Source organism: Podarcis liolepis (genome assembly GCF_965112155.1).
Source record: "Podarcis liolepis genome assembly, chromosome: 2".
NCBI classification, from domain to species: Eukaryota; Metazoa; Chordata; class Lepidosauria; order Squamata; family Lacertidae; genus Podarcis; species Podarcis liolepis.
Window position 1 is genome coordinate 24,659,556 of NC_139555.1, and position 27,477 is coordinate 24,687,032.

Consider the following 27,477-nt stretch of genomic DNA (forward strand, 5'->3'; position numbering starts at 1 on the left):
GGAGTCTCCTCCTTTGGAGGTCTTTAAGCAGAGGCTTGACAACCATATGTCAGGAGTGCTCTGATGGTGTTTCCTGCTTGGCAGGGGGTTGGACTCGATGGCCCTTGTGATCTCTTCCAACTCTATGATTCTATGATTCTGCTTAGCCAGCCATAGAAGCGAGTCAGGAATGCTCTGCAGCTTTCCACACGATTTACTCGTGTGTTGAGGCCACAAGCAAGCCAGGCACCACCATGAAAACCTGCCCTGCCCCACTTTTAAAAATTGCTTTCTAGTAGCCTGAGCATGGGCTGCCTGCCAGTTGCCATCTTGACTTCCTACAGGGCTCCAGACAAAGCTCCAGTCCTGGAGTGATGCTACATCTGGGACAGGGATAGTCAAATGTGGGGCCCTCTAATATTGTTGATCTGCAACTCGCACCACCTATTCCTACCACTCCACAGCAACACGTAGAGGATCACTGCAGGTCCACCACCATCCAATGGGCACTCCAAGCCAATTTGGCAATGGGTAGGCGGCAGCAACAGCAGTGATCCTCTACGTGCTGCGCCTAAGATTTAAGATTAAAACTGTAGAGGGGACCTGCTAAGGGGAGACACCAGCACAGTAAAAGCCAAGGACTCTCTCATGCCTGAAAGAAGAAATGAGAGTGGCACCAGCATGCAACGCAGACAGCTCTTTTTTCACCTTCAGCCCAGTGTTAGAAGCTGAGATATGAAAGCTAGGAGCTAAATGGCACCTTCAACCTAGGCTGTGGGTACAGCAAAGGAATGTCTGGGCGCTTTTTTATAACAATACAACAAAGCTGAAAATGAATGAACTGCAGGTAAAATATTGTGTCCGTTTCCCACATGGTCTAGACCAGGGGTCAGCAACCTTTTTCAGCCGTGGGCCAGTCCACCATCCCTCAGACCATGCGGTGGACCAGATTATATTTTGAAGGGGGGGAAATGAACAGATTCCTCTGCCCCACAAATATCCCAAAGATGCATTTTAAATAAAAGCACACAATCTACTCATGTAAAAACACCAGGCAGGCCCCACAAATAACACAGAGATGCATTTTAAATAAAAGGGCACCTTCTACTCATGTAAAAACAGGCTGATTCCCGGACTGTCTGCGGGCCGGATTGAGAAGGTGATTGGGCCACATCCGGCCCCCAGGCCTTAGGTTGGCTACTCCTGGTCTAGTCCTTCCCCTGCCCACCCCCCTAATATTCTTAAGAGGGTCTCTTCTCCAGTCTTTGGATAGTAGCTGGAAGTGAGGAGGCAGAAAAAGGTCCTCTTTTGCTTCCACTCTGCAGTTTTAATCGGAAATATTAGGCACACTACAGTACTGCGCCTGGAGCTCAGAAGCGGCTTGCACTAATGAAATTCCCTGCCGCAAAATGCACCTAGAACAATTTGAGTTTTGAACACTGCTTCAGCCTGCCCTCAGCTCTCAAGGCTCGTCCCTCAAAGTCCCTGCACTGCATATGCATAGTTTTTCAGTTTCCTTTTGGTGCAGACATGAGCATTCTGTTTTGCTTTTTTAAAGCTCTTCCACTTTCCATATTTTGGAGCCCATTTCTGTTGCCTCCCTCTGCCTATTCTGGTGTCATCTCTGCACACTAGCCGCTAATGGGGGGTGGCGGGATTTTGCACCAGGCAAAACAAGCCCAGTTTAAGACAAAGGACCTGCTGTACATGAGATCTCAGAGGAGGGGCTGTACTTTGTGTAGACAAAAGCGGGTGGATTAATAGAACACAGGAACTTAGGAAACTGCCTTGTATCATGTCACACAGTATTGTCTATACGGACTGGCAGAAGCTTTCCGGGGTTTCAGACAGGAACATTTCCCCAGTCCTATCTGGAGATGTTGAGGATTGAACCCGGAACTTCCTGCACACAAAGGAGATATACTACCACTGAACCATGATGATAATAATAATAATAATAATAATAATTTATTATTTGTACCCCGCCCATCTGGCTGGGTTTCCCCAGCCACTCTGGGAGGCTTCCAAAGAAACCAAGAAACACTAAAATATCATACATTAAAAGCTTCCCTGAATAGGGCCGCCTTAAGATGTTTTCTGAATGTCAGGTAGTTGTCCATCACCTTGACAACCGATGGGAGGGCATTCCACAGGGCGGGCGCCACCACCGAAAAGGCCCTCTGCCTGGTTCCCTGTAGCTTCGCTTCTCGCAATGAGGGAACCACCAGAAGGCCCTCGGCGCTGGACCTCAGTGTCCGGGCAGAACGATGGGGGTGGAGACGCTCCTTCAGGTATACTGGGCCGAAGCCGTTTGATGATCCTTCCTCACTAAAGACACTGTCTTAAAACTACTCTGGGGGGCTTTCCAAAGGGATCTGTTTAGTCCAGCACCGCACAATTTCTCCACTAAAAAAAAAAAAAAGAGAACACAATTCTTTACCTTCCTGGAACAGAGCTTCAGGTCTATTGGCAAACATACCCTCGCCGATGTTTATAAATGTCACAGTGGTCCTGTCCCCATGTGTGAGTGGTAAGGATGTACTTGGACAAATACAGAATGTTCTCCCCTAGAGGGAGCAGCCAAACATGTCACAGCAGAAGATTCTGATTGCAAATCTGCCCCCAAAGTCTGGGAGATACAGGCTTCAGGACCAAACCCAGTTGGCCTAGGAGCAGCAAACTGGAAAAGGGCATTAGTGGGAGGCTTGAAAGCAAATTATTTGTCATATGGAGCCTTGTACAGAACAAGAAAGAGTAGCTACACTGCCAGAGGGTGCTCTTATAAGGTGCGCAGTTAGAGGAAACTAAAGAAGTCCTAACAACAAGGCATGGAGATTCTTCCAGGTGGTCACTATTTAGGGGTGGAATTCAATCACATCTCCACAGATTCAGGCTGCACCATGTAAGCTGATTTAGAGCTCCGGCAAAAACAAACACGCTTCCCCAAAATATTGGACTTTTTCTGAAAAGGGATGAGAAAATGCACTGATAAGACTGGGGTAACACTTGCTTGACGCAACTTTGGCTAATCTCTCCGCAAACAAATCAGGCTGAATGCTCATTAAGCAGGTCATCCGGAAGCGACCGGAATTTACTCCAAAAACAGACCCACTGGAAGAGTCGCCTTTGCAAGAGCAGAGTTGGCTTGCTAGTGTGTCAACAGGGCACAAGCAGAACAGAATCAAACACTCAGCCTTACCACCATTAAAGTTACTCACAGGAAGAGATGGGAAACTTAGAATTTATCATTTTTTTGCTCCAGAGCAAAGACAACAAATGTGAACCTCCACATATCTCAAAACCTCCAGCCTGGCTCTCAAAAAAAACAGGTTAGAGGTCCTGTAAACAAATTTCCTCATTGTGTTTCTAAAACTCATATAGAGGTCTGGTTTGCAAGAAACACAAAGTCAAGCCAAGGACTGGCATGAACAAGGCAATAATGTGTGGCCTCCTGGAGAAACTGCAGCCACTTTGCTATTTATGCCCCAATCCTTTTGCTGCTGTGCTATGCTGAGCAAAGGTGCGGTTATGCTTAGTGTGTAATCAAAACCCAGGCTTGTGGTTTAGCTTCCTCCAAACAAACCATAAACTAGAACCAAGGTTTGTCCTATGGTTTACAGCTTGTGATTTGTCTAGAGGGAGCCAAGTAATAAAATAATAAATAATAAAATTATTATTATTAAATTATTGTTAAAATTATTTAGCACAAGGCTAGGTTTGGAAGAGATCCTAAAGCGAAAAAGGCTTGCGTTAGTGCAGCAACAGAACACTAGGGTGTCGCAAAGGAGCCATTATATCGTCTCTGGGAGCCCACACTTTTGCTCTTTCGATTCTTCCACCCATGTGAATTAAATTCACCACTCTTCCATATCTATATAAGGCTTAAAAAAATCCACAACAATGCCAGCCCATGGGTTTAATGTCAAAACGCTATCAGTGATAAAAGGAATAGAGTTGTCTCCCTGTCTGCAGAGCCTTTCAGCGGCAACTAATACAGAGGCATTTGGGAGTAAGGCCTATAGATTTTAGTTAGAGGCTTCAGTAAAAGAAAAAAAGCAATGAGAACAGACATGATCATGCTGGAGCCTCTTTGGCAAGCATAATTAACTTCTTTCAATAATTTTGAACCTTAAATGAACTGCTGTCTTGTTTCAAAGCCCCAGGCCAGTGGATGTTTATGCCTTTGGGAGCTGTAGTGGAGGATTTTAAAAATATAATCACATCCAAAGCTTTCAATGGGTTTAATCTCCATGAGAGGCCATCTGTTAAGAGCCAGAATGAGGTCAATCTGGAGTCCAAGAGTGACTTCCCAAGGAACCAACCAGGCATTTATTGGCTACATGTGAACTACATCATTGGTTGCTTCCTGAGGACCTGTTCACTTGAGCATTCATCCCGATTTGTTTGCACAATGTATGGATGGAGGTTCTGCAACATCAGTTATTCACTGGACATTCATTCCCCTTTGACTGCAGGGAAGTTATACGACACTCCATCAAGAAATTGTTATCCCACAATTCCCCATGGCCACCAGAAGTCCAATCTGTCTGGAGACACAGGCTTGCTGTGCAAGAGCACCAAATCAAAATTAATTATGCAACCTGAATTTGCCAGTTTGCAACTGAATCCCACCCTAAAATAGTGGGGAAACCCACTGAGTCAAGGCTGGAAGCATTGGGGAAGGCACTACTTTATCTAGCTCGTCTCAGATGCCCAACAAAATGACCTTGGTCTGGCTGTCCTTGCAGGGCCCTAAAAAACACATCATCTTCATTCTGGGTTACCCAGAACGTGACCTTCCTCTACTAATGTTGCCCAGTGGGGAAGCACACTCCCTCCTCAAGTGTTTCTTCAGTAGGACTCTCATCCATGATGTTCCCCTGGGTGACCTTGGCCCCTTCTCTATACCTCAGCCTAACCAACTTCAGTGCTTTATAACTTGTTCATAAATGATGTGGAGTTTAGGGGTGAGCAGTGAGTTGGTCAACTTTGCTAATGACACATTTAGGGGAGCAAAATCAAAAATCAAAACAAGGAACAGCACAGAGCTCAAAAAGTATTCCTCCAAACTGGGGAAATGGACATTAAAATGGAAAACAGGGTTCATAGGAAGCAAATGCAAATGGATCTATTCTGGGGCACAAAACCCCAACCTCACCTGCACACTGATGGGGTAAAAGTTGGCAGGGACAGACCAGGAAAGGGGTCTCAGGGTTTGGTTTGATATAGCAGGGCTCTTCTTGCAATCTAACTTCATTCTGAGGGGGGCAGAAGAGAACCACCTATTCTCCATGGAATTCCTTGGGGGGGGGGAGATACAAAAAAATCTAGTTTGCTGGCACTTGATGCAGGGGCATAACCCATCTTCTATTCTAGTTCCCATGAGAGTCTTCTTTTGTTCTTTAAGTGTGCTGTGTACATGGAAGGTGTCAAACAGATTGTCATTCACTGGGATCAAGTGCCAAACTTGCCCGAGAGCTGCTTCCTGCCAAAAGCAAAGCAGGAACAAAAAGGCACGGTGGCAGGTCGAGGGGAGGAGACGGTGATGTTGCCACTTCCTCTCCTTTGCGGCTTTTTGTCAAAGTCAGCTGCAGCTCAAAATGTGGTCAGTCCTCTCCAGAAATGTTCCGGCTAAGGCTGCTGCTTAAAGCGATGAAGCAAAATGGCAGATTTCCTAACTCTAAGGCTTTGCAGCAATTTGAGGGCTGGCAAACCTTGAAAGGCCCAGGACAGGGGTCTGCAACCTTTAAGACAAAAAGAGCCACTTGGACCCGTTTCCGAAGGGAAAAAAAACTGGGAGCCGCAAAACTCGTCATTATAAAAATAACTTTTTTGTCACTTTTTTATTATTTCTTTGTTTGACCCCTGAGAATTACTCCTCCTCATAGAAATAAACGTTAAATTAACAAGTTACCTTTTTGTGTGTGTGTGTGTGTGTGTGTGTGTGTGTGTTCTTCACTCCCCTTCAAAACAGTGACCAGCGTACATGCCCCCTTTCAATGCAGTGACCAGCGTACATGCCCCTTACAATGTAGCGGGCGGGCGGGCGGGCGGGAAGGTGACGTCGGGACGGTGCGTGACTAACACACGCTCCGCCCCCATGCGATGTCACAGCCAGTACAGCGCCCGCCACAGTGGGGAGTGTTGGGGCGCACAATGCGCCTCCTCCCCTCGCTAGTATCCGCCCCGGAGTCGCGGCAAAGGTGTAAAAGAGCCACATGCGGCTCTGGAGCCGCGGGTTGCAGACCCCTGGCCCAGGAGCTTGTTGATGACTACAACCATCGCAACAGAATACAGAATGGCCAGCAGTGATTGTGATAGCCGTCGGTTATACTGCCGCCATCTCCTGCAAAACTCAGCTTCCCGTGGCCTGGTTCACACACACAGCCAGGTAGCTGAAAATACAGTGTACATGCTGGAAAAGCAGGTACACATCACCCACCCAACCAACCACCATAGGTGTGAGACAATACGCAGTGTGGCACTACACACAGTGTCCAATTCATACAGGACTTCACAAACGGTGAAGTGAAACAGCACAAATTAGGAATGTACCATATGGCTGTACAGTGGTACCTCGGGTTACAGACGCTTCAGGTTACAGACGCTTCAGGTTACAGACTCCGCTAACCCAGAAATAGTACCTCAGGTTAGGAACTTTACCTCAGGATGAGAACAGAAATCATGCAGCAGCGGGAGGCCCCATTAGCTAAAGTAGTGCTTCAGGTTAAGAACAGTTTCAGGTTAAGAACGGACCTCAAGAACGAATAAAGTTCTTAACCTGAGGTACCACTGTATATGCACTGTGCAGGCATTACACATTGCCTCAGGGGAGGGAGCTTTTCTGTATGGAGTCTCATGTAGTCTATGGCTAGGCAAGTGTGTGAACCAGCATTATGTCCGCCAAATTAAGTATTCAAAGTTTCCTGCTCTGTTACCCAGTGCAAAGAGAGTGAGGAAAGAGTATGGGGAAACACGCCGAGTGAGGAATGCATAATGAAATCTCAGCAACTACACAGGAATTGGTGGCATTAAGAGGAACCAACAGCAAGACTTCCACTGGTTAGAAGTTAGTTTCAATGTCCCCAAGAGCTCTTTGCTTCCACACTTATCAGATGATGGGAAAGACATCTGCCCGAGACCACAGGGCTGCCAGTCAGAGTAGACAATACTGGTCTTGTGGGACAATTAGCCTGACCTGGTATCAGGCAGTTTCTTCTCTACAACTGGTTACTTTTCCCTTGCTCCAACAGTCCTGTTTTCCCAAGTCTTCTCCATAGCGCCCTCCCTTGCTAAACAACCAATTCAAGTTCTTTGAAAAGTTTCATACTGAAAGTGGAACAAGATACTCCAAGGTAAGCAAAGGCATGCCATGCAAATTGTTTTTCATTTATTCCAATTGCAGTAGCTGGATTTTCTTCACAGGAAATTAACATATTGGGGGGAATTGGATTTTATTTTTATTTTTTGGCACAGTGTATGTACAACCTCTGCCACTTCTTTTTAACAGTCACATGCCTCTCTAACAAGACACCCAAGTAGATGAGTAGGAAAAATCCCATTAACCTCATCCGCCAGAGATACTTCACTCTTCTTACCACTGCATGGACTAAACCAAACTAAACATTTTGTTCACTTAAACCCATCCAGCTCCCTCTCCTGATGTTTTCAGATCAATGCAAATCTAACTAATGCCTCCAACTGAGAACCGAACACTGTCAAGATATTCCTTTCCCAAGGTCAACCAAGCAGCCTGATGCACAGCAACTCCAGATGCTGTAAACAAGAGTCTCCTTCAGATGCTGCAACAAAATCACAGCCCAGGTCTGGACTACAACTCCAGTACCGATGGCAGCCGCAGTCTAAATCACCTGGCAGGCACCGGTCTGGCTCCAGGGCTGTTTTAGTCCAATTGAGAACTCACTTACAACCTTCCGACATAATCCCTCAGGAGTGAAGGAAGTGTCACTCTCCATTTGGCTGCTTAAAGAAGGGCATATTCACTTGAAAGGATAATTTCAAGATTGCCCAGAAATGTGTACTTGGTTTTTTTATTAACCCTGCAACCATCACAGCACAAGGAAAACCACAGGTCATTTTGCCCCAATTTAAACTGGTTATCAGTTACTACTGCTGAATGAAGCAACAGTTGCCCCCAAGAAGCAGAGAGCTACAAAAGCACTTTCCTTAGGGTGTTAGAAGAAGAAGAAGAAGAAGAGTTTGGATTTGATATCCCGCCTTTCACTCCCCTTCAGGAGTCTCAAAGCGGCTAACATTCTCCTTTCCCTTCCTCCCCCACAACAAACACTCTGTGAGGTGAGTGGGGCTGAGAGACTTCACAGAAGTGTGACTGGCCCAAGGTCACCCAGCAGCTGCATGTGGAGGAGTGGAGACACGAACCCGGTTTCCCAGATTACGTGACTACCGCTCTTAACCACTACACCACACTGGCGAGAGAAAGCCTTTCCATTGAATGAATGCACCCCACGGGGCTTTTTGACACAGCATAGTAGTGACATAGGGATACCTGCAATGAGCTTCAAGCCTCGCTGCGCTAAGTCCACCCCCCTCTCTTACACAGAAAGCCAGGCTTATTCCCTTACCTGTTGTGTTTGGAGGGGTGTCCAAGATCGTTTTCAGAAGCTTCATGTCCTTAATGTTATGGATATAAATAGATTCCTCCAAGCAAACAATTAGTCTCTGCAAATACAAAAAAAAGCACAAGTTGTTGCTTAGGAATAAGATAGGCCTCAAAACATTCCATCAGCACGTGGCAGTTGCACTGGGAAGGTTCACAGACTGGCTCGGACTATCTACTTGGGAGAAAAGGCATCAGGTGTTCACAACAATCAGAAAGAGATATGATCTCTGCTGAACTTGGTTTGGTCAAGAAAAATTATCTTAATTACTAAGATAAACTACTGTTTGCGCTAAAGGAAGATATAGAAGCAAAGTGATAGAGGGAGATCTGTCAGCTTAAAACAGATTACATTTCACCTCTTTTTCCCAAATCTTCCAGCACTAAAACAGTAGCGTATTCCAGAAGCTAAGGTACAACTCTCTATTACATCTGCCTGAATGGCCCTCTACCTGGAATAAATACCATTCCCCTAAAATCACATCCACTCAAAAAGGTGGAATTTGAAAAAAACTTCAGTAAGGGTACCAGAGCTTATTTAAACGTTACATTTTTAGTGTGTGTCCTACAAGCTGAAAGATAGCATTTGGTATTTCAAAACATGAGCTTGAGATAACCCGGATACAGCACCTAGCATTTATCAATGATGATGATGGTTCAGGCTGCAATCCTATGCTCACTTACCGAAGAGTAAGTCAATTGGGTTTACTTTTGTAGAGACACAAAGTGCTTTAGCTGTCATATTCTTCCAGGTGTCAAGATAATGTGCACAGCATTAACCATTATCTAACTGGCTGGAAAGTTATGCTCCCATCCACACCTCTTGCAGCGGTGACCACCAATACTAAGTTTGAAATCCTACACTTACTTGGGAATTCAATGGCAGCTACATCTGATGGGCCACGCATAAGATTGCAGCGCACAGCCACTGAACAGGAGAGAAGAAGCCAATGATAACATATTCCCAAAGTGCAAACAAAAAGGTCTTGTTTCTTTGAGGAAACAGCCTTGGACCTGGGAAACAGGAGCAAGACCTCATCTCTGACAAGTTGCTCCTGCATCTGGCATCAACCAAGATTAAAGATGGGAGTCTAGACTCTTGCTGACCAATCAGCTTTTGCCAATGAAAACTGTGCCTGTGCTCTGACGGGGTTATTTATGTAGAAGGTATTTTAAAAACAGGGGAAAACTGAGCACCCAAAATAATGCCAGTGTATGACCAGAAGCTCCGAGGCCCCAGATACTGAAAAAGTGGTATTTCTAATAAGAACTTCATCACAGGTGTTGATCATTTATTTGAAACCAGGATTTTAGAATTAAAAACTTACTTTGATTTCTTTCTTTTTTTAACTTGAGGAATAGCCTTTGCTACTTGAAGCCAAGGCTTCTCTGCTTTTTGAGAATATAGAATCTGCTCTGCTCTTTCTAGCTACAGAATCCCAAGCATAGCATTGCCAAGTGGTCACACTGAGTCATTTTGGTAATGCCTTCCAGACAGAAAATCCATGCACCTCATACTTAATGCTAGGAAAACAAAAGAGTTTGCACCATGCCTATAGTTGAAGATATTCCCTGGCAACTGTAAGATGAGCCCTGCAGGATCAAGCCCATCCGGTCCAGCACTCTGTTCTCACAGTGACCAACCAAATACTCATGAAAAGCTCACAAACGGAAGCTGAGCACAACTGCTATTTAGAGGTGCATACTGTTACTGACCATGGAAGCTGAAAACCTGGTGGTGACTTTCATGAACTGTGGCATACATGGTAGTCGAGCTTCTAGCATTGAGTTTTTAAACCACTCCCAAGTGTTTTGGAGAAATTTGACTCTTGACTTTCCCTTTCAGCTTCCTCTGCACCAACTCCTTCATTTTGGGAAAGTTTCCTCTTCTGCAGTCCAACGTGACGTCTTTAATGATAGCTGCCAGCTTTGAATTTTCTAACTTGGAATTATAATTACATAGCTTTCACAACTTCCTATAAAAGCAAAGTCCTCAACTACCTGTTTTGTCTTTTAAAGCCTGCTGTTAACTCCTAAAAACAAATCTTTATCTTACATTCATTTCCTCTTCAGAATGAGCACTTTAACCTTTCTTTTTGTCTCTGCCATGAACCCTTCACACACCTGTTGCAATTGCAGTGCACCTATCTTTAAAGGGGGCGGGGGCTGAGCAAACATGTACACACAAGTGTACACAGCACAGAGTGTGCAGTGACCACCGAGGGCTGTGAACAGCACAAAGAGTTCAAAACAAATCTCCTGTGTTGACACCCAGCCCAGGATCTATTTTACTGGTGACACAACACCACTGATGTGGAAGGAGGCCCTGATCCCTGGTGCTCTTACACCTGCATGCTAATTAACAGGTTCAAGTAAGGCTCTGATTCAAATTCACAAGAAACCAGCCATTACTTCAGAACTGTGACCTGCACATACATATGCATGTTTAAGTTTGTTTTGGACAATAGGAATCAACAGAGTGGAGTACCTTTCCCGTTAGGGAAATAAATTTGAGGCTTTTCAATTTAGGGCCGACAGGGTGGGTGAGAAGACAACCGAGGGAGCAAGGCATAATATTCATAAAATTCAATGTAGCATGGAGGGAGTGAATAGAGACATTTTCCTCTTACAGTCACAGAGTGAGCATCTTTGGCAGGAGATTCAGACAGAAGGAAGTACATGTAACATATTATTAACCGATTTGGTGATGGCTACAAGCTAGATTTAGAAAGGATAAAGCTCATTGAAGCTGGATCCATTAATAGCTTGATTGATAAATGGAACCTCCATGTTCAGAGTATACCTGAGGTTACCAGATGTTCAGGACAAACAGTGAAAGACCACCATCTTTATGCCCTGCTTGCGAACTTCCTAGAGGCTTCTGGTTAGCCACTGGTTGAAACACTGGTTTTAAGCAGGCCTTCAGTCCCTTACAGCAAGACAGTTCCTTGATGTTCTACAGCATAACCACCACTGAATGCAATGTCAGCACATACGGGTGTAAGCTGAATCACTCTGCACTTCTAGCCAGGGCAATAGAGAAGCCTCAATCCCTCAGACTCATGAACACTTTTTCAAAAGCCAGGAGCTACACTGCTGACAACCAGTGGCCAAGATGCAACCCAACAAGGATTAGTAGCAGAACCTCTGCTCCAAAGGAATCTGCTATATTTACATTTCAGGGGTGGGGGGTGGTTAGTTCTTCCCACCAGTTGAAACCTCTCACCACTTGGAAACCAAAGCATAGTTTTGCCAACATGTGCAACTAATAACTGTGCTGGAACCCAGCAGCTCCACTGAAAACGATTCTTCCATTTTCAAAGCTAAGGTTTTCCACTAAGGAGTCCAATCAAGAAAAATAACAGCACACACACAGAGAAACAAACTTTGCTCTCATGAAGGTTTCGTAAAGTAAGAACCAGAGCCAGGCTGGGCTAAGGCAGTTCCTGCTTCCTAAATCATGCAATGATGCTGCAATGTAAAGAAGATGGGTAGACTGCAAATGGCAAGGGATGGTGAGGCTTGGGGTCCGGCAATGTTCCCCGACCCTGAGTTAAAAGGAGTACTTTATTGGGGGGGGAGATGGATAACTACTTGCAATCCAAGAGGAATAGTTCTTCTGAAAGGGATGTAGCAAGACTAAGACACAAACAGTATGAGCAAGAAAATTCAGATCACGCATCTTTATGACTTGAGAGCGAGCCAGGTCCCTAACCTCTTACCTGCCGATTGAGCCGGACAGAGAGGATATTACTAGAGTAACTGTAGTTACAGATTTCGGTCCCTTTCTTGAAATGGTAGACGTTCATCTGCCGAGGCTTTGTGCGACTCACCACCACCACCAGGCTGCTGGAGAAGAGGCGCTCTACAATGTAAACATCCGGGATTTCATCTGTGGGGTGAAATGAAAAGTGATGGAAAAGCTCTTGCTAAGGGGAGGAGAATCATATATGCAAAAGGGCAAAATGCTGAGTCATCAACTGTTTCCCAAAGATTAGCCTCCGCTCTCGGAACTTCGCATAGGTCACGTTCAGGGATAGGGAAGTCAGAGGAAAATGGCTCATCTCTAGAAGGAATTTAAAATCAGCTTCTTTTACAGTATCTGTATGATGCTAACTTGAGAAGCCAGTTCTCCTGCTATGAGAGGGGTGTGTGGTATAATAAGCTCTAATAATACTTTTTTTCCTCCCTCCTAGCTTAGGCGACATGCACCCCAACAAAAAGGGGAAAGGTGAATTGCCCAAGGCAAGCTGACAAAATAAGACAACCTCCCTGGCGATACAAGGCTCTGTCGAGTGGGAGGAAACAAAATGGGTTTCCAGACAGAAGGGACAAGATGTGCATAATATCATCCCTTCCCTGTTTGACAGCCACAGTTGGAAGGGATGACCCGTCCTTCCTGAAGGAAGGCTGAAACTAGAGAAAAGGGAAGTTTCTAGGCCAGTGGACACAGATTATAAAGTTCTCTTCCTGGCCCCAGTCCCAAAGTCAACCTGCACCCAAGCTATCTTTGCTAACAGCTGTTTAGTCGCATGAGCCAAACAAGCAGGGTGTTTTTTTTACAATCTTAGACAGACTGTGTGAGTTCAAATGTCTGCTTGCCAACTAATGCAACAGAAATGTTGCAGGACACCATAAAAGAATTTCAGAATGCAAAAAGATCTCCAGTTTTAAACAATGGGATCCCAGCCACGGACCCTAATGTAATCCACTTGGGTTGTCTGAGGTATTTGCAGCAGGAGTTTCCCACCATACAGAGATAGACTAGACAGAAAGGAGGAAGTAGATAGAGGGGTTTCACCATCCCTTATAATAATAGAACTTGGGATAATGCAATGAAGCTGAATGATGGAAGATTCAGGACAGATAAAAGAAAGTACATCTTCACACAACTTGTAGCCTCTGCTCAGGCTTTGGGGGAAGGGGGAGGTACTTTGAATTGGATTTTTATTGCTGCTGCTCTATTTGTGTGAAATTTATGTTGTCCTTTTACAATATTCTGTTTACTTTATTTTTTTGTATTGTATTAAAGCCTGGATGGCCTTAAAAGGAAATTTAGATATTTCTGTAGATCTCCCTGCCTACACTTCCACTGGAATAACAATAGGCTGCTTTGGACATAGTGCTAAACCATGGTTTAGCATTACAAAAATGAAGTGCAGTGAGCTTCAGGCTCATGCGCTTCCTTCTCCTTCTCCACCAAGGCCACAACCCTTTTGCTTCCATTTTAGATTAACTGCAGCTTGCTATATGGTCCAAACCTACACATGAACAGATTAACCTTAACTATTGTTAATGGAAACAAGTCAACGTCAAACCATAGTTTATGAAGCTGGCTTGATTCTGCTAGCAGTAATTAAGTTTACCCAGTCTAATCACAGACAACACATTTAATTGAAGTAAATCTAAAATTTACTTTACAGTCACACCAGAGAAGGGGAAGGCGTTTGTACATGAACCCAAGAGTCACACAGGCTTTTTCTCAAAACATTAAACCATGGTTTACTTTGGCATCCAAAGGCAGCCATTATGGAGACATACAATACATGTATGCAATCTATACCCATTTAATTATCTAAATAATGTAATTGAGAGTAGGATCCACTGAACACAGTGAGATTTACATCTGTGTAAGTATGCATAAGGGCCTAGGACTTGCCGATCAGAAGGTCAGTAGTTCAAATCCCCGTGACGGGGTGAGCTCCCATTGCTCAGTCCCATCTCCTGCCCACCTAGCAGTTCAAAAGCACATCAAAGTGCAAGTAGATAAATAGGTACCGCTCCGGCAGGAAGATATACGGCGTTTCCGTGCGCTGCTCTGATTCGCCAGAAGCGGCTTAGTCATGCTGGCCACATGACCTGGAAGCTGTCTGCAGACAAACACCAGCTCCCTCGGCCTATAGAGCGAGATGAGCGCCGCAACCCCAGAGTCGTCCGCGACTGGACCTAATGGTCAGGGGTCCCTTTACCTTTACCTTTAAGTATGCAAAAGGTCAGGCTATAACAAAGTGGTAGAAATATGGATCTTCCTATATGCAAAGTTTTTTTAAAAAAACAGCTGAAGAGAAAAATTATCATCAACCGTATTTGTGACTGCAGGAAAAGACAGGCGAGGTGGGATTTCAGCAGTGTTGTGGAAGGTGCAGCTGAATGATTTACTTGTGGCTCAAAAAACACACAAAAAAAACTGGCAGGTCAGGTTGCCCTGAAGTACATTGTCACAATCTGGCCACAGAGTGCTACCCAAGGACACAGTTCAGCATAGTTTTAAACTGACCTGCAATAACTGGGCAGACCTTGGCTGACAAATGTATATCTTTGTGTTGCTAAGTTGCACGACAGCATGCAGCCAAATGGAAGCCTTTTTTAAAAGAGGTATTTAAAGTGAAACGCTAATGACAGCAACCACAGCGCAGGATGTGTATTTCATTTAAATGGAAAGCTGATCTTTGCCCCTTTGTTTTGAATTTCTAATCTTGTTTAAGCACTTCTAAGTGCGCTTTATAAAATCATTTCCCCTCCCCGTTTGCAACCCGAACCATGCCCGAGACTACGAGCTCTTCAAGAAGAATGTGGTTCTGTGGCATACAAAGCAAAGGCCACTTTAGGCTGTTAATGGGAACATAATATTCCAAGTGCCTGAAAACACAGCTTTACTCCTCTCTGCGATGACCTCATGGAAATACTGAACTGTGAGCAAAGGAGGCTTGAAGGTTGCGGGGGGCAGGGGTGTGTGGCAGCGAGATTAAGCAAAAACGTGTGGGCAATTTTGAAATATATGGAGGAAAACACCTGATCCAGCCAAGGGTAAACATGTTTAAGTCATTCATTTCAGCATTTATATAATTTCCATTGATATTAAAGTGATAAAGCCATTTGATCATGCCTACCATCAGCAATAGGGGAACCAGCCATACACCAAAGGACAACAGAAAAGGCAATGGGTTTAAACTACAGAATGATAGGCTTGGGTTAAAAAGAAGGAAACTGTCCCATCTATATCGCTCAACATTGGGTGGGAGGAGGCAGAGTTGAGGTGACAACAAGCATCTTTTATTTGAAGGCTTTCAAGAAGAGGATGCCTGACAAAAGGCAGGTCTTGAGCTTCAATGGCATGTTTGCAGCCAGTTCTCTGCTGTCGCCTATGATGAGCCAAATGGGTGAAGGGGCAGGTCAATCCTGGATATCCTGACCATGGCACTCTACTTGTGGGGCGGCAGCAGGGGATATTTCATGTGGGATATCCCAGTGATTGATCCCTGTGCTTTTGATCTGGTCACTGAAATATTAGTTCAAATCACACATACAGCTGATCATTTTTTAAAAAAGCAGCTCAACAGCATCACTTATGGAAGAGCTCCCACATGGCTACGGAAGCATTTCAAGGGACCCACTAAGATCACATTCTGGATCTGTATGTAACATAGAATCATAGAATTGTAGAGTTGGAAGGGACCCTGAGGATCATCTATTCTAACCCCCTGCAATAGCAAGAATATGCAGCTGTCCCATATGGGGACCAAACTCACAACCTTGGCATTATCAGCACCATGGTCTAACCAACTGAGCTATCCGGATTTCACATAAGTTACTGCAGGCCAGCTGGACTGTCTTTAGGAATAAAAAGGTCATTGTTTCACATCGAAGCTTCGCCCCCTAAATTCTCAGACTCTTTACTGCAACACACAACTGCGTTTTCCCAGTAGTGATCACGCCTTTTTACTTTGGAGATACAGCTCTGGATATTTGAAAACGTTTGCTCGATCCCCACAAGTCAGTGAAGATTGCACAGCTGTGCATTTAATTTGTTCCAACTCACAGCGGAATGATTGGGACTGAACTACTAATGCAAATAGGCTCAAGACTGCTTTAGATTCATACTGGTGTCCAAAACAAGGAAGAATCTCCACCACTGTTTTATGCTGTCTTTGTGGGCAACTGTCCCTTTAACGCAGCTGCATCTAGTGCAGTTTGAACACAAGCAAGGCTGCAGCCAAGATATGCCATCTGTTTTCTAGCAGGAATGATAAAATGGAATTGCTCCATTGAGGCAGATTAAAGTGCTGTAATGCAGGATAATGCCTGTCATCAGCCAATATTTTGTTGTATCAAAACAGAATGGACTTACTGCTTTCGTGGACCTGATCCAGCTGCTCCACAGAACTCAAGGAAAAAAGCCTGTACCCAGTTCTGGTTCCAATAGCCAGGGAACTGCAAAAGATAATATAAGCACTGATTACGTCAAAGCTTGGCACATTCTGAACCAGAAGGATTGTTTGGCAATAGGAAAATTGGATCTGATGGGTTTGACAGCAAGATTAGGGAAGAGACCTATGGGTTAAGGAACTCATTCAGAAAGGTGCCTACGGTTACAAGTCTAAAAATCTTACCTCTCAGCTAAAAGGTTACAAGCTACTCACAAAAACCAAGGAGGACTTAGAGAAAGGAACAACACTGCCCAAGCCCTAAGAAGCCAACAGGGACCCAGATGTGGAAGTACTCAGAACAGGGAGCGGGGATACTATGACGAGAGACTAACCCGTGAGCATGCAGAACCAACTGGAAGGCTGAAAATTAAGAAACTTTAGAAGTTTACCTGGGATAATAAGGGCTTGTATTAGGGAGAGGAAGCAGAAGCACATCTGTACTTAATATGATACAGGGTAGCAAGCAGATGTGCAAACATTACACACATCACAGCCATTATTATTTGTATAGATTTGTAAGTCATCTATACATAATTTAAGGAGCAGTAAAAGAGTGGAGCGACAAGTCCCTGCTCCAAGGAGCATACAATCTAAATTAAAACTGCAGGTGGGTAGCTGGAAGAGACAATGATAATGAGACTGAATGCAACCAGATGCAGCAAATGGTACTTAAGACTTTGCTTTAGCTGTGGATTAAAAACCTGAAGCACAGCTGTGGCACCTGTAGGGTTATAGGTCCCGTAAGTTCCAGACAGCATGGCCAATCATCAGTAATGTAGTGCAGCATCAAATGGAGGACCACAGGTGGTGAGCCCCTGTGCCCGTTCTCCACTGGAAGAAGGAGGCTAGTTTGCTCAACATATACGTATTTATTACATTTATATCCTACCTTTCTTCCACAGAGCTCAAGGAAGTGTACACAGAGCTCTCAAGTATATTACGTTCATAGGCAGCATCCCATCCAGAAATTGAAAAGGCAGTGGCCTGCTCAACCTCAGAAAGTTTGCAGAATTGTGTGCTATCAGACCATAATAACCCTGTGCCTGCACATTATGTAGTTACGTGACCAATGAAACTATCAGATGACAGTTCTGCAACAGTTGGCTTGCCCTGCCAAATGTACACACAGCAGGTACAAAGCATTACATTTAACTGCTGTCATGCTGATTTGCTTGATCTAAGCAGTTGTACATGTCAATGTTTCATTTGTGATTACCTTAAAATAACCTAAAATGAAGACGACACATTTGCGTATAACATACAAGCGCCCCTATCAGTTTTCTTCCAACGCTCTTTGTTCAAATGCTCAACAAGCAAATTTTCACACATATACACACACTTGCTAACTAGCACACTTTCTACTTTGCCTCCCACACCTGTCGGATATATTGACATATGCAAGCTAATCTTCCTACCTTTCCTGACTAGTGGTTGAAGTTGTGAATGAGTAGGCAATTAGGAGACTGAGGAAGAGAGGCGTAACAAAATGCATAAGAAGGTGCAATCCTAAACCCCAATGAATACAGTGGGATATACTTCCAACTAAACATGCATAGGATTACACTGTTAATCTGTCAACAGAGAGTCTATGACGGCAATCCTAAGCATGCCTAACTAGGAGTAAGCCCCACTGAACTCAATAGCACCTACTTTAAAGTAGACATGGTTACAATCCCACCAAGATTTTCCCCATCCCAGGGCTGAAGATGTCATACACAGTAGTGATAGCAATGGGATCCAATGAACAGAGAAATCCTACCTTACATCGACTATGCTGAAAGGAGAAGATCTGCTGGCAGAGTAACTGCCACATCCTCTCCCAGCCACCTCACTGTGGGCAGGGAATTAACTACCCCAGCACCTTAGTTCCAGAGGTATATCAAGGGAACAAAGAGGCTTAGGATGTGACATCTCTTTTCCCACCACAGATGCATACTGTTTCTCCCTGCTCCACCAATGGGAACTCTTATTCCAGCAGAGCTTTCCACATGTGGGCCAGAGGACATCTAGTGGGATGTTGACCTGCTAGCCTACTTCCATCTCTGCTGGCAGAGCAGGACTTAGCTTCCTGAGGCACCTCAGCTGGCTAGCCAGTGTGAGTCAGATTGCTCCCTTAACTGATAGAGATACTTACTGGAATAAGGCGAAATTTGGGCTTCAGAGTCAACCCAAGCAGGTAGGTAATGAAAGCAAAATAGGCAAAATGCTGTCCTCTAATGTTTGGCAGCTCGCTTCCTTGTTACTTCCCCTACCCCAAACTATAAAACACAGGCATTACATTTGTATATTAGTTAAGAGACATCTTTCTGTCTCTTTCCAAATAACCTACATTTAACTTCCAATATAATTTAGCTGATACTTCTTTATCTACCTGGTTTTACATTTCTAAACATAGAGATTTTGTGTGCGTGCATATAAAGTGACACGCAGGTACTGCTGATCTTTTCCATAATCCTCATTTCCCCACTTGGCCATAGATTCAAATCCCAAAGCCCCCACTCAAGACTTGCCACTGACCTATGCTAGTCCTCAGCCTTTTTACACTCACAATAGGGTGAAAGGTAGGCACAAAAATAAATGCAACTTCACTTCTCAGAATAAATGTGCACTGGATCTTTAGCACACCAGCAACCCAAACCCCGGACAAACAATTCCATTGGGATCTGAATGGCACCATTATATAGCAATTTGCAACCTGGCAGGCATGAATCAGATATAAATAAGAGAAGCAAACCTGTAAAGCAGGAAATGTGACACAAGAGAGAATTAAAATGCTGCAATGGCCTTTCAAGTAGTTCTAGAGAAACACAGTTCTAGAATGGCATAACAAGGGAGGCTGCCAGATACTGATGACATTGGGTATATTGTGAAAGCTATCACTCAGAATTATCTGAGCAGGAAGGGAAGGGGTGTTGTTCCACCATTCTGTTTCCCAGAAAGTCAGAGCGTATTCTGAGTTCAGGTCTTTATCAGCCCCATTCTGTTATTTAGCATTTGTTAGGGCAAAGAGTACTAAGATTAGACACAACCTATAAAAAACCTAATTTCATACAACCATTCCACCAGGCAGGTAGAGAGGGCTGTTTTTCTGAATGTTTCCCCAATATCCAAGAAAAGCTACACATGGAAACCCAGCTGCCAGGGGGAAACCTTCTGACCCCCAAACTACCCAGTCTAGCCATCCCCCTCATACTACTGCCCTTAGGTACAGGAATTTTTATGTTTGGGACCATTCAAACATTCAGCCTTTGTCTTGCAGTCTAAAATGGCACAGCCCAGGATGGATAATTTTATCTTATGTAAATTTCCTCCAAAACGTCGGCTCACATGAAGGGCTGCAGAGGTAGCTTTACTTCTATTATTAGAAGCTGTAGATCTTAGGTACTGCACAGAATGGAATCAGTAACAGAAGGGTCCTTAGTTTAAAAAAGTTATGTGGGAGGTAGGGACTAGCTATGCCTCACGTTCATTTACTGACGCTCCAAATATGGGAGCAGGACCATCAACGTTTAGACAAGAGCAAAATTCATCTGCTACTGATGACACTCCCTGTCTCATTTTGCAACTTCTTACCTTCTGCCCTGGTATTTCATGCCTGGAACAATTTCTTCACATTTTTTGAAGCACTTGCTTCTTTTCTTTTAATTTCCTCCTCACAATCCACTTCTTCAGCAAAGCCTTTTTTTGACTCTCTTCTAGGCTTTCCTCACATGCACTTTTTCAGTTACCGGATTCTCCTTTCTCACCCACGTCTAAAATGTAAACTGTCCTGACCTCTTCTTCCTATACTTTTATCTTCTCCATCCATTGTAGACTTTAAAGCTTTTAGTTAGGGGTTGTGTTGCTCCCCTCCCCCAATACTATATGGATGCCTGATTATCATCTTCCAAAGCAACTATTCTATTCCGAACTTAAAAATGAAAAGCATAATGCTGGTGGTCAACAAAAGAGGTTTAAAGACTCTCTCAAGGCAAATCTAAAAAAATGTAGTATAAACACCGACAACTGGGAAACACTGGCCCGCAAGCGCTCCAGTTGGAGAACAGCCTTTACCAAAAGTATCATGGGCTTTGAAGACACTCGAACCCAGGACGAAAGGGGGAAACTTGCTAAGGCACATTTGGCAAACCCTCACTATGATCAACTCCCGCCTGGAAACCTATTTCCCCATTGTGGAAGGACATGTGGATCCAGAATTGGTCTCCACTGTCACTTATGGACTCACTGTTAAAACCATGTTTATGGAAGACAATCTTAATCGGCTAGGAGTGATCACCAAAGAAGAAGACAACGACTACTATACAGCACTCAGCAGATGCAAAGTAAGATTCAAATAGCAGTAGTAACATTGATGCTGTGGCATAGCTTTGGAGTGTGCTATGTCTAGGTTTTAAGTCTCCCATTTGCTATGGCTTTACTGGGTGGTTTTGGTCAAGTCAGAGTCAGTTCTCCATCTGTAAAATGGGAACGAAAGTGAGCCAGGTTATATTACTGCTGAGACAGGAAGCACTATGAAAATCAAGATGGGATTTATACTACACACATGCACACAAATTCCCACATCTATGATGAAGGACTAAGGCTGTCTCTTCCAATAGTGAACCCAGAAAACTGAATCAAAAGGAAGATAAAGGTTGGTCATGCCTGGATATCACACTAAGCTTTCAGTCATAGCTCAGGATATGCAGAGTGTACACCTGCATGCAGCCCCTCTCCTGCTGCTTTGCAAAACATATCAGGATTCGACTCTTTTAACCATAGTTTGTTGATTTGTCCAGACTGGGAACTATGGTTGAGCGCTTCCATACAAGCCAGGATTAAAAGCAAGATTTAAACTAGGGCTTTGAAGTTGGCTCATTTGGAAGCTCTTAATCATAAGTTCCAGGTTTAGACTGAACAATAATCTATTATTATGTTTGGAATCCTGGTGGGGTTTTTTTGCTACTCGCACAAAGGGGAAGAGTAAAGTGGCAAAAAGGGGCTGCATGCAGGTGAACACTCTGTATATCCTGAGCACCATAAAGAAGGCTGATCGCCAAAGAATTGATGCTTTTGAATTATGGTGCTGGAGGAGACACTTGAGAGTCCCATGGACTGCAAGAAGATCAAACGTATCCATTCTTAAGGAAATCAGCCCTGAGTGCTCACTGGAAGGACAGATCGTGAAACTGAGGCTCCAATACTTTGGCCACCTCATGAGAAGAGAAGACTCCCTGGAAAAGACCCTGATGTTGGGAAAGATGGAGGGCACAAAAAGAAGGGAACAACAAAGGACAAGATGGTTGGACAGTGTTCTTGAAGCTACTAACATGCGTCTGACCAAACTGCAGGAGGCAGTGGAAGACAGGAGTGCCTGGCGTGCTCTGGTCCATGGGGTCACGAAGAGTCGGACACGACTAAATGACTAAACAACAACATGCAGGTGAAAGCCACTTGCACACATTCCGACTCATGAAGGACTGAAAGCTTAGCATGATGTCCGAATGTGGCAGATGTTGCAGAGGGTTGTTCCATCTAACGATGAGCGTACTCATGCAGAAGCCCAGCCTAGTTTATTGGGCTCTAATTCACCTTGGAAACCTTAATTTGTCCTGAAGCAGGCGCATCTGGAAGCCAGATGGGCAGACACAAGAGACTTTTAATTTGTGGTGCCCCTATGCCAAAGAGAAGGAGTCTTTCCCATTCAGAAGACAGTGCTTCCACCAAGATTTTACACATTTTGCCCGAAAATTATTTAACCTATGATTTGTTTGTAGAAAGGGTTTACATACCACGTCACATGACTGGCTTTTCTGACCCTCCGTGACCACAGGAAATAAACTTCTAATTACCAAATGCCTGGAGACAAACAGGGGTTAGCTAGCTTCTCTGTGACATAGTTTGAACTTCCAGAGACACTGATCTGGGCAGTATTGAAGACAGACTGCTGAATTAATGGACCTTTAATCTGATCCAACAAGGCAATGCCTTTTCTTAGAGTTCCCTTCCTCATCTTAAGAATCTAATCCATCTGTGCTCCCTTTAATTTGCCCACAGTTTATATTCTTTTCAGTATGGTTTAAATATCAAAACAAAATAACTGCAACAGCAGCTCACACTAATAGTCAATCCATCTCTAGCATTGTATGGAATGATCCCTCCACTGGTGTTCACTTCCAGATCCCCTAAACAGCAGGAAACACCCCCAATCCACCTAACATCTGAACCTAGAATGTGTCACATCATGTGTTAAACTAATTTGACTTTCATTCACTGTGCCCTATGGCAAAGTGTTTCATAGACCAATTAGGCAGCAACCAGTATGAAAGCCTTCTGCCTTTTGTTTGTTTGAAACATGCTCCCTGATGACTTCCTTCAATGTCCTTTGTTTCTTGCATTTTGGCTCAGAGCAAAGATATTTCCTGTTCACAGTAATATATTTCTGGCTCAGAGGTTGCTTCCCTCCCCTCCCCCCCCCCCAATTATAAAGTGATAAGATGTCAGACCTCAAGTTCACCTTTCTCCACATCCTGTTTAAGGCAATGACCAGTTCCTCAGGATTTATTGCACAGCACTAACCACCACAATGGAAGCACAGTGAAGACAGGAGACTCATCCTGCACCTTAATTGCACATGATTAATGTGACCGGAAAAATCACATTGTAACTTGTTTAATGCAAGACGGCAGTTGCTGGAGCCTGTTCAACAACTTCCATAGTTGGAAACTGCTACAACCCTTGAAAGACCCTGGAGAGAGAGAGAATTTTTTTATATAAAGATAGATAGATGGATGGGTTGGATTTGGTGTGGGAAAGAGAAAGAGGATATTTTGTTCTCATTCGTTTGCATTCTTGAGCACTATTTGACATTCAAGAATCAAACTTCTCTCTGCAACCATGAAGACCAGAAACTTGTTTTCATAGAACCACAGGGGTTGTTGTGACCACAAGGGGAATACCCAGTAGCGGAGGGGGTCCATGGGCAGCACTAGGGCTGTGGGGCGCCCTCCAGTGGGATGCGGGATGAGATATGTGTGGTGCGCGGCTTGCAGGGGTGCCCCAGTTGCCACCTCTCTCCCGGCCACAGCCACCCTCCAGCAGAGGGGAGGTGGCTAGCACCTGCCCCAGCTCGCCTCGCCCAATGGGTGGCTTGCCCCGCCCCCATAGGCAACTAGCCCTGTCTGGGGTGCACAGCCCCGGGTGCCCGAGCGGCTAGCTAGGCTGCTGCGAGTACCATGCCAAACCCTGCATCAGAGGAATGTATAAAAACAAACACCAATCTGTGCCAATTCCCGTTTCCACAACACCAAGAACTGCTTCATATATTACAGTAGATGCAGGCATGCCTTAGTACTTTGGGATGTACCACTTTCTATCCTGAAAACATACAAAGGTAGCTACATTTCTTCTACACTGCATGCATGTGACTTGTGGTCATTAGCCGTGACCCCCGCTAATTGATTTACGAACCTCGATTAGCGTTTTATTACTGACCGGTCCGGCGCGCTTCCATCAGCTGTGCCACTCAGTCACGGCTCAACAGAGCTTCACACAGCGGTGTAAACTGTCACGTTCCAGACAAAACACATAGAGAGTCCAGGATTTGTCTATTTACAGCATTTATTCCGACATTTCTCAGGATTTCCCAGGACTTTTTTCAGCCATGCCAAGACTGCGTCTTTTCCCCACAGAGTACAAAGGTGGGACTGGCAGATTTTGCCGAAGCTCCTCCCGAGCTTCTAAAAGTGACGTCAGAATGCTGAGGCATTATGGGAAAAGCTTAACTCGTTAGCGTCCAGCTTCCACACCCCCCCTTGCATCAGCACATTCTGACGAGACCCTTTTGAGTTCAACACCTTCCTCTTTGCCTTGTGCTCCTTCCCAGCATCTTTCCCAGGCACCTGTTGAACCCCTTCAACACTCCCAGAATCACACTGTGCGAACCAGGCCCATGCACTTGTTGCCTGGTACCTTTCCGGCGGAATTCCCTTCGTTGAGCGACTAGATCTTCTGGGCACAAACTCAGATGTTACCTCTGACTCACTGCCACCAGAACCTGTGTCCTCACTCTCACGGGATTCCCCTTCAGACTTAAAACGTTTTCGGACCTTCTCCATTACACTTACCGGAGAACTGGGCTCGCTTTTGGGTGTTCTCTTAACCTGTGGAGAAACTACAGATACCTCCTCCTGTTCCTGACTTTGGTCAGTTCCCTGATCGTCATCATCAGACTCAGTTTCTTCTACCTCCCTTTCTTCCTCAGAATCTTCCTGTTCTGAATCAGAAAGACATTCTGAAAGAACATCACGCTTGTGAGCAGCTTTTGACTTTTCATCCTGCTCATAGAACTCAGCGTGCTTGCTGATCAGTAACTTACTCTGATCACCTGATGGAAATGCAAACTTCCACGCATTCGCTGTTGGCTCATACCCACAGAAGATCATTTTTCGGAACCTGGATCCATCTGGCCCCTGCAAACCAGCAGGTAGTGACACAGATGCAAGCGATCCAAACCTGCGCAAAAAATGAATCTGGGGTTTCCTGCCATGCAACAGCCCAAACGGTGTGTCCCCTACCATGGAATTGTAGGTGCGGTTCCAGGTGAAGCTCACATACTTGATTGCCTCCAACCAAAACCTTGGAGGTAACCCAGAATCTTTCAGCAACACCTGTGCAGTTTTAACCAGAGCCTGACTCATCTGCTCTGCCTTCCCCCCCTGATTGGGTGCAGTCACTGTGTGACGTATTCCTTTCTTGCGAAAGTACTTCTGCAAAGCAGAACCTGCAAACTCAGCTCCCCTGTCACTTGTGACAGCTTGCACTTTGGTGGAAAACATTCCTTCCACCTCCTCAATCCAACGTTTGATCAGCTGTGCTGCATCATCCTTGGATTTAAGACCATGCGTCCAGGAATTCTGGGTAAAATTATCCTGCATCAAGAGCAGAAACCTTGACCCTCCCAGACTTGGTTCCTTTACAGGACCCCACAAATCTATGTGAATTTGCTCAAAAGGCCTAGTGGTTATCCTCTCAATCTTTGGATAACCGCATCCTTTTATCTTTGCCAGCTTGCACGTTTCACAACTTACATCATGTCCACATTCTAAAATCTTACACCCTTTTGAAACTTCTGGCAGGACCTGTAGTTCTTCTACTGAACTATGAGCCGTCCTAGCATGCCAAATATGGGCACATTGCACATGAGTGGGAATTTCAGTACACAGTGCTTGTGCTTTCTCAACCTTCCCATCACCCTCCAGAGACGTTTTAAGAATGAAAAGATCATTCTGCCCCTTTTTAACCTTGGCAAGCATCCTCCCTCCTTTGGAGATTGTGCACACATCACCCTGAAAACAAACCGTGAATCCCTTTTTCAGTAAATACGGCACAGATAAAAGACAGTGGTGCATCCCAGGAACGGTACAACACTCCAGCGTTTCCTGCAAAATACGAAAATGCAGATTTACAATATTAGTCAGATTTGCTTTCTGTCCATTTGCAAACAGTACAGATTTCCCGGCAGGTATTGCCGTGCAGTTCCACCTCTCGACAGCAGGTGTCTCTGGAATCAAATTGCGATTAGCTGCTGAGTCTATAAGAAAATGAAACTCGGAATTTTCCACACAGCCGTCTTCGAACAAAGCCATGCTCGCTGCTATCTGATACGACTCCTCACGTTGTTTTGCTCGTCCTCCTCTTGCATTCCCAGGCTGGCCTGTTCTCCCAGACTGGTTCCCATGGAAACCCGACTGATTTCCATGGTATGTGTCCTTGAAGCTTTCCTGTCCAGCTGCCCTCCCTTTCTGTGGGCAGTCTCTTTTCAAATGACTGTGAGAACCACACACGTAACACCGACGAGCTGCAAAAGCCTGAACAAAGCTCTCATCTTGCCTCGCCCCCCCCTTTTTCCCGGTGGAGTTTGCTGCGCCAGACTTGCTCTCCCTGAGCCGTCTCTCCTGTTCGTCGGCCAAACGCCCTGTGACGTAAGCCAAAGTCAGATCTTGCGGACTCATAGATTCCAAAGTTAGACATAAATTGTCATAACTTTTGTCCAGAGAGCTTAGCAAAATATAAACTTTTAATTCATCAGTAAAGTTCACCTGCAACAGCCGCAGTTCATTAAACACAGAGAGCATCTCTGTAACATGCTGTCTTATGTCCCCACCTGGACGCAGCTTCATTTCAAACAAACGCCTGGTGGTGTGGATTTTAGCACCAGCCGTGGTCCTGTGGTGCACTCTTTCAAGAGCAGCATAAGCTTCACGCGCAGTGTCCAAACCCTCCACATGGGGCAACTGTGAACCCTCCAGACTGAGCACTATAGCTCCCAGGGCTTTCTGATTTTTCCTCTGCGAAGCATGCGCCTCTGCAATTGCTGCTGCTGCAGCTCCGGCAGCTGGCTGAGGCAGTGGAGGCGTTAAGACCGCGTCCCACAGACCCTTGGCTACCAGCCAGGCCTTCAGCTTTCTGCTCCATTCTCCCCAATTTTGGCCGTTTAACTTTTTGAAAGGCACGGAGAATGATTCATGGCCGTCTGCCATCTCCTTCCGTTCTCCCAAGGGGGCCCCAAGCTGTACTTACAAAAACACACCAGCTCCTCTGGCTCCTCAGCTTCGTGGAGAAACGATATTTCAGCTGCCCTCAGCTCTTTCGCAGTTCCCAGCAACACAGGCA

The 27,477-nt window shown here is 44.9% G+C and overlaps 1 protein-coding gene across 4 annotated transcripts in view; it reads right to left on the minus strand.

Annotated features, from left to right (window-relative positions):
- The window catches only part of WIPI1 (WD repeat domain, phosphoinositide interacting 1), a 53,349-nt gene that overhangs the window by 22,154 nt on the left and 3,718 nt on the right, over positions 1–27,477 (minus strand). For 3 of the 4 annotated variants that reach the window (XR_014522648.1, XM_083490287.1, XM_083490288.1), the window contains exons 2-4: positions 16,746–16,828; positions 12,340–12,509; positions 8,583–8,679 (exon numbers count right to left, since the gene is read on the minus strand). Coding sequence is in view for 3 of the 4 variants with exons in the window: in XM_083490287.1 (XP_083346413.1) it covers positions 8,583–8,679; positions 12,340–12,509; positions 16,746–16,828 (350 nt within the window). In the remaining variant the exon portion in view is untranslated. The remainder of the gene's footprint in view (positions 1–8,582; positions 8,680–12,339; positions 12,510–16,745; positions 16,829–27,477) is intronic. The other variant, XM_083490289.1, reaches the window with a different exon arrangement.